The sequence below is a fragment of the Macrotis lagotis genome, chromosome 8 (assembly GCF_037893015.1).
Source record: "Macrotis lagotis isolate mMagLag1 chromosome 8, bilby.v1.9.chrom.fasta, whole genome shotgun sequence".
In the NCBI taxonomy this organism is placed as follows: domain Eukaryota; kingdom Metazoa; phylum Chordata; class Mammalia; order Peramelemorphia; family Peramelidae; genus Macrotis; species Macrotis lagotis.
Window position 1 is genome coordinate 98,048,039 of NC_133665.1, and position 7,605 is coordinate 98,055,643.

At 37.6% G+C, this 7,605-nt stretch overlaps 1 protein-coding gene across 1 annotated transcript; it reads left to right on the forward strand.

The window, feature by feature from the left end:
- Positions 1-4,640: 4,640 nt before the first annotated feature.
- LOC141496511 (cathelicidin-1-like) lies at positions 4,641-6,338 on the forward strand. Its single transcript, XM_074199022.1, has 4 exons — positions 4,641-4,807; positions 5,136-5,166; positions 5,688-5,795; positions 6,285-6,338. The coding sequence occupies exons 1-4, from the start codon at positions 4,641-4,643 to the stop codon at positions 6,336-6,338; spliced, it is 360 nt and encodes a 119-aa protein (XP_074055123.1).
- The last annotated feature ends 1,267 nt before the right edge of the window (positions 6,339-7,605 follow it).

Genomic DNA, 7,605 nt, shown 5'->3' on the forward strand with positions numbered 1-7,605 from the left:
TTTCTGCCCTTCACCTTCCTTAAGAAAGCAAGAAATTATATATGTATTATACATATGTAGTCCTGCAAAACAGATTTCTATTAGCCATTAGAAAACAGACCAAGAAAAATAAAGTTTAAAAAAGTATGTTTCAATATGCAGACTCCATCAGTTCTTTCTCTGAAGGTGGATGGCATTTTTCATCATAAGTCCTTCATAATTATCCTGGATCTCTGTCATATGTGAATAGCTAATCTTTCATAGTTGATCATTACATAGTATTGCTATTACTGGAAAAAAAATTATTCTTCGGTTCTTGCCATTTCACTTTGCATCAGTTCATGTAGTCATGCCAGGTTTTTCTGAGAGCATCCTGATTATCATTTCTTATAGCACAATACTATTCTATCACAATCATATAACATAAATTGTTCAACCTTTTCCCAAATGATGAGTATTCCTTTAGTTTTCAATTCTTTGCCATTACAAAATGAATTTAGTAGCTCTTTTTAAGCTAGCAAAAAACTGAAAACTGAGAAAGTGCCCAAAAGTTGAAGAATAGCTTGAACAAGTTTTGTTATATGGAATATTATTGTGCTGTAAGAAGGGGATGGTTTCAGAGAAACCTGAAAAGAGTTGTATGAACTCATGTAGAGTGAAGCAAGAAGAACCAGGAGAACAATTCAGAAAATTTGCCAATGATATTGTAAAGATAATCCCAATTTGAAAGTATTAGAAACTTTGATCAATACAATGACCAGCCCTGATTCTAAAGGATTAATGATATAACATCCACCTTTTGATAGAGAGGTGACAGACACAGAATACAGATTTATAAATACACATATGTGTTTGTATATACATATATATATATATTTGACATGACAACATTGAATTTGTTTTACTTGACTATACAAAATAGAGACTTTGGTTTTCTTGCTTTCTCAATGGGAGTTATGGGGAGATGGAAGGGAGGGAAGATGAATTTTCATGGAAACAAAAGAAAATTTCACTTACAAATAGATTTTTTTAAGCACTAGTAATGCAAAAAATAGAAATACAATAAAGTGTGCAGAGACTCACCAAAGGGCCTGCCAAATTTCCCATTTCCTCTCACCTTTTAGAGAGAAGGTCACACTCAAGAGACTACCCACTAAGCAATTCACTTCAAGTTGGTGGGGACACCATCCTAATTTCTTAACTGAAATTGTCTCAGTTTTGTTTTAATTTCAGGGAACCCAGCCCCAGCATTTCCTAAGACAATATTTGCTGGCCTTTGAGGCCAATGCATCTCTAGGTAATCTGAGTTTACAATTATGGCATCTACAACAGAGTGCTAAAGGAACAAGAAAATTGCAAATTTGAGAGAGAGGTTTTCCTTCCAACTCAGACTCCCATCCTTGTCATAGTCATCACATAGGATGGCTAAGATTTGGAATCACAAAGTCCAGTACAGGAAGCCCTAAGCACAGCAGTACAGGAGTCAGCTGAAAGGAAAGAAAACTAGCTCTATCAAGGTAGAAAAATAAAGGAGGATGGAAAGAGGTCAGTTTCACTAGGACTTGATGGAAAAAAGAATGTCAAAGCCAGTAAAATCTGATGGGATTTTTTAAAAAATTTGATGACTTTTACAGTTCTTATTTGGGTCAGGTAGGACCAGGCCTTGTGGGGAAGAAGGTAGACAGCTGGTCCTAAAGGCTGCTGCTGATTCCTGAGAGGAGGGGAGAATCTAGGGAATAGGCAACAAGGTGATAATCCAACTCCCCTCTGGCATAAATGGGGCTTTAATAGAGTCCTTCAGGAGATATGATCATACCTAGACAGGAAGTCTACTAAAGACCTCACTTGCCTGCATATGGTCAGAAGAAAAAAAATACACAATTCCTTTGCCTGTCTTTTTAAAAAAAAAATTAATTTTTTTTTATTTAGGCAATGGGGTTAAGTAACTTCCCCAAGATCACACAGCTAGGTAATTATTAAGTGTCTGAGGTCAAATTTGAACTCAGGTCCTTCTGACTCCAGGGTCCATGCTCTATCCACTATACCACCTAGGTGCCCCTACTCATCACCTCTTAAAGCATTTCTTATATTCTTCTTATAGCAATCCTTATATTTCATCACAATCATATCATGATTGTACATGTAAACTATGCTATCCTATTGTGGGAGGAGGGAGAAAACTTTATGTCTTGAAATATAATTTAAAAAATAAAAATTTAAAGACAATCATAGATCATGATTTGTTCCCCTCAATTTCCAATTCTTTGTCATTACAAAAAGAACTACTATGAATGTTTTTTATAAAAGTTGGAAACTTCTTCCATCCCACTTTATTTATCTCTTTGGGATAGAAAGCTACTAGTGGTATTGCTGGATTTAAAGGTATGCAGTTTTATAGCCCTTTGAGCATAGTTCCACACAAGTCTTACTTCAAAGTTATCTTTGTCTCAAATGTTTCAAAGGTGACAGTCCTGCTCCTGTCATTGAAAAAATGTTGACCTTGTCTTTTTCTCAGGCTTTGGGCATTGTGATGGTTCTGACAAAGATTATAATTCCCATCATCTACACTGTAGCCAGTTTGTCTTTTTGAAGAAGCAAGGTTCTCCCTAAGAAGATAGAAGAAGGTAACCAAAGGTCATTGGGCTCCATTAACTATAAAGGTGATAATGCCAATCATGAAATGGCATTCCTGGTCCTTAGGCCAAGGCTGATTCAGCTCCCTCCCTAAGTACCCAAGACTAAAGGTGGAGTTTTATCTGCCTCCTGAGGTGCCAGTAATTCAATAGAGGAAGATGGAAAGCAACTAGCTGTTATTTATTAGAGTTGCCACAGGATCTATGCATAGCTGGTGAGTGTCCTCCAGGGCACATGGTCTTCTACATAGTCAGGATCCTCAGAAGCTCTGGTATGGTTCTCAAGGTTTAGGGTTTTTCTCAACTAGAGCATAGTGAGCATTTATATTCCTTGGACTTTTTCAGTTTCAAAGCTGACAAGTCAGGTAGTCAGTATTTGACTTTCCAACAGGTTGTAGCACTCAAAAACCAGGGAAAGGTCATTCACAAGATACTCATAGGTAGGAAATGCCCAAGATTCTGCTTTGCTGTCACAAAGATTCTTTGCCAGGTTATTATCTTGTATTTACTATACTCTACTCCCTTCATTATCTTGACTTCTTGGAGAACCAATTCAAGACTACATTATCTTCTCTTTAATTTGTTGTTCTTGTATCTTATTGACATTCTTGCCCTGCCAAGCCTCAACCTCAGATCACTCCCAACATCTGCTGCCTTCACTCCTGTTCATGTACTACTGAACTTCATTGGGAAAGTCCTCATGCCTTAGGAAGAAGCATGGTCTGGTCAAAAAGCAGACTGAATTTGGAACCAGAAGAGTCTCACACAATTTTGATGCCTGGAGAAACTCACTGAGGCCCAGAGATGATAAATAATTTGCTCAGTTATATAACTAAGTTGCAAAGCCTGAATTTGAAGTCAAGTTCTTTGATTCCAAATCACTGTTGTCTTCTCAAAGCATGAAAGCCTTCCCCAATTCAATTTCCTGACTCTAAATGGAAATTCTGCCCCAAACACCTTGTATTTAAATATTTTGTACATATTATATTATTTCATCCTATATTTATGCTGCAAATATTTCTATATTCGGTCATTGAGAGTGGAGATGGTTTCATGCATCTAAGTCCAGATTTTCTTTCCTCTCCTCTGCCAATCTTTCTACTTCACGGGAGAAGGGGAGAAAAAAAGTCAAATCCTGACTGTCCCTTATTACCTGTGCAACCTTAGTCAAGTCACTTAGCCTCTATGACTCTCAGTAGTCTCATTTGTAAAAAGAGAGGTTTGGATGAGATGACATTGGAGGACCCTTCCCCATATAAATTCAATATTGCCTCTGACTTTTAACATAAGTGTCAAATACAGGGCCCAATGCAGTCAGCATCAATGCTATCTATGGACACCACATTAAAATGTAAATGGTAAATATTTAACAAAATTAAAAAAAAATACAATAGGGTAGTTGATATTGTCCTGTTTTTCTAACTTAATATACAGCAAGCTTATTTATCTGATTCTACTTGGGTTTGACCCCACTGATCTATAAAATCAGAGTGAAAAGCAGTGTGGTGCCAAAAGAAGAGCACAGGCCTTGAAGTCAGAGGACCTGGATTTTAATCCTATTTCTACTATTAACTACCTAGATCTTCTTGGGCAAGTCCCTTGACTTCTCCAAGTCTCAGTTTTTTCACCCGAAAAAAGAATGAATGGTGGACTGAATGACTTATGAAGCCTATTTCAGATTCAAATCTATGATTGTATGGACCACTCTATCCACCTATCTAATTACATCTCATTCTAGGAGGTAGCAATCTGCTCCACTGAATTGCTGACAGCTTCAAGCATCTTTAATGCCTTTTGACTTGGCTTGGAGGGAAATAGGTGGAGTACATCATAAGGTAATTGAGGAATGTCCTGCTTGACCCCTTTCCTATCAGGATTTGTAAAAAGTGGAGATTTCTGGATTTAAAATTCTGTTAAAAACCATTGGTTAATACATAGGAGTAACCCAGGTCTCTCTGCTACTGTCAAAACTTTCTAGGAATATAAAGGAAGCCCTGGTGACAGAAGGCTTGTCATCCAAGGCAGCAAATGTCAGGTTTCAGAATTGTGCTGGCTCTGCTCCTTCTGGGGCAGATTGAGGTTAAAGCTAAGAACTACCAAGGACTAACCTATTTCGATGCCTGGACAACTGTTGTCACCTATTTCAGTGAACAGACTGGTGAGAAGAATTCTTACTGGTTAACTGGAGCTGAAGAGTAGCCTCTCACTTGGGAGGAACAAGAACAGCAACAGCAGTTAGCAACCAGGCTCTAACAGAAGCCTGGGATCACAGATCAAGAGAAAGAAGGGACCTTGAAGATGTTCTTGGGGGAGAGGGGGGATCTGTAGATAAATTTCAGGAAGTCCATGAATTCGAATGAAGAAAAAACATATATTCCCTGAACTTTAATTTCCTTTGTAATGTTTTGTAGTTCTTTTTATGCATTTAAAAATATTTTCTCAGAAGGAGTCCACAGGTTTCCCTAGACTGTCAAAGGGGCCTGTGAGACACAACTTTTGCTCTAGTCCAATCCCTTATTTTAGATATATGGAAACTGAGGACCAGAGAGGTGAAGTGACCTGCCTTGGGTCAGTTAGATAAGTGTCAGAGTTGGATTTTAAAACCCACATTGTCTGATTATTAGGTAATTATTAAGTATCTGAGACCAGATTTGAACCCAAGTACTCCTGACTCCAGGGCTGGTACTTTATCCACCTAGCCACCCCCCATTCTTTTTACTTTTTAAGACATATTTCCCTCTATGACAAACTCAGGAAACATTAATTCTGTATCTGCCAAGTGGCAAGTCCTAGCTGGGTGCTGGCAGAGATGACAGGCCAATGACCACTGGTCAGGGAAGGTATCCAAGGGGTTTCCTCTTCAGATTCCCTTAAATGACCACTAAGGAAAGGTTCTTCTAAATTTGTTTCTGTGATTTGCCTTAAAAACACTGACAGAGCAGAGATTGGAACCAAGGCCCCATATTTCTTACTTTAGTGAGGTTCTCTGTAGAGCAGACTGCATCTCTCTTCTCTCCCTGCTGTACCATATTGAGGTTAAAAGGAGCCTTGAATTGTTCTTCTCCTGGTGTGTAGGATAAAAGATCCAGAGAGTCCCACTATCTAAGTTTCACAATAAAAGAGACCAACTGTCTGACAACAGAAAATATCACTCCTATCATGTGTGCCTTCAAAAATAATGGGGCAAGAGTCACATTTTTCCTCCATCCTTTCTTACCTCCTGTATCCTCCCCCACCCTCCTCACAAACTCACTTATCTATCCCTCTCCTTCTCTCATTCCCTTCTCCCTTTTTCTCTCCCTCCATCTCTCTCTGTTTGTCTTTCTGTGTTTCTTTCTCATTATGATTCCTTCTGTCTCTTTCTGACTCTATCTTTCCCTTCTTTCTAATCCCTCTCCTCTTCCCTTCTCCCTCTCATCTCTCCTCTCTTCTTCATTTCTTTCCATCTTCTACTTTCAGCATTAAATAAATAAATATTTATAATCAATAACATAACTAATTATAATAAGACCCATGAATGTTCTGAAGATTAAAATGTAACTGGGAAATATTTAATAAAATTCAATGGAGAGTAGGTAATGTTACAATTTATAACTAAGTCAAGAACTGGAAAAATAAAAAAATAACTGACCCGTAAGTATAGCTTATTTGGCCCCCCTTTTCTTTTTTCAGTTTGACACCACTAGGCTAGATGAACTTCCAGGTCTTTTCAACAGTAACTCATAGGATCTTAATGTCTTAGGCATGGGAGAGATCAATACTGAGGACCTATGGCTGGTGTTGGAGGGAGAAAGGGCATGGAGTATATGTGTACTGTGATTTTCCTATTTTCTCCATGTGATTGAGGTCTAAAGTTTCCCTACACCTCTCTCCCTCTTATCTCCCCATCTTTCCAAATACAGAAGGAGAAATATTGTCAGGGAATCATCAGAGCTATCAATGAGAAAGAAGTTACCCTGTGTGTGCCCCTGGAAAGTCATAAGATAAGTGGTCCCTGATGTCATTGCTGGCCCTAGAGCAGCAGGCAAAGCAGACATATAGGGGAAGAGTCCACTGGGGAAATGCTCAGATCACTAACTATCATTCATCAATCAACAAGTGTGGTTGGTTGCAATAATACTGGATTTATAGTGGGTTTGATTGCCAGATATCTCTGCCACTGATTGTCTGAATTACTTTTGGGAAGTTATTTAACTTTTTCTGGGTCCTCAGTTTCCTCATATGTCAAATGAGGGACTTGGACCAGATAATTTCTTGCACCAAGTTTCATAGGTAATAAGTAACCAGGATATGGGAAGGGCTGGATGAATGCTACAGATAAAATATATAGGAATGAAGAGAAGAAAACCTGAAGATCTAGAGAAGAAGTAAGGTTTGAACTGTGTCTTAAAGTAGAAAGGACAATCCAGTATGACAAACATTTATTAAACTCCTATTGCCTAGAAAATACTATAGTTACACTGTATTGGAGTTAGAAATTTAAATTAGAAATAGTCCCTGGACTCATGAAGCTTACACTTTACTATATTTCCCTGAAAATAAGATAGGGTTTTATATTAATTTTGTTCCAAAACATACATTAGTGCTTATTTTCAGGGGACAACTCACTTTTATTCATGTACAACAATTTACATGTATTCATCTATTCATGTGCAAAGATCTATTTTAAGCATTAATATCAATATTTATTTATATCTAATTATACATTAATATTATATTATATATAATATAATTCAATTCATCTGTATTATGTTACAATGGACATGCTAAATGCAACTGTCCAGCTGATAATGTTCACTGGGGTTTATTTTGGGGGGGTAGGGCTCATATTATAAGCATCCTTAAAAAAAATCATGATAGGGCTTATTTTTCAGTTAGAACCCATTTTGGGGGAAATATGGTAGAGGAGAGACAAAACCATAACATTTTCTAAGTGTAGTAGAAGGGAATAAAACAGAACTCCTAAAACTTCTTTTTGTGGTGGCAAAGAATG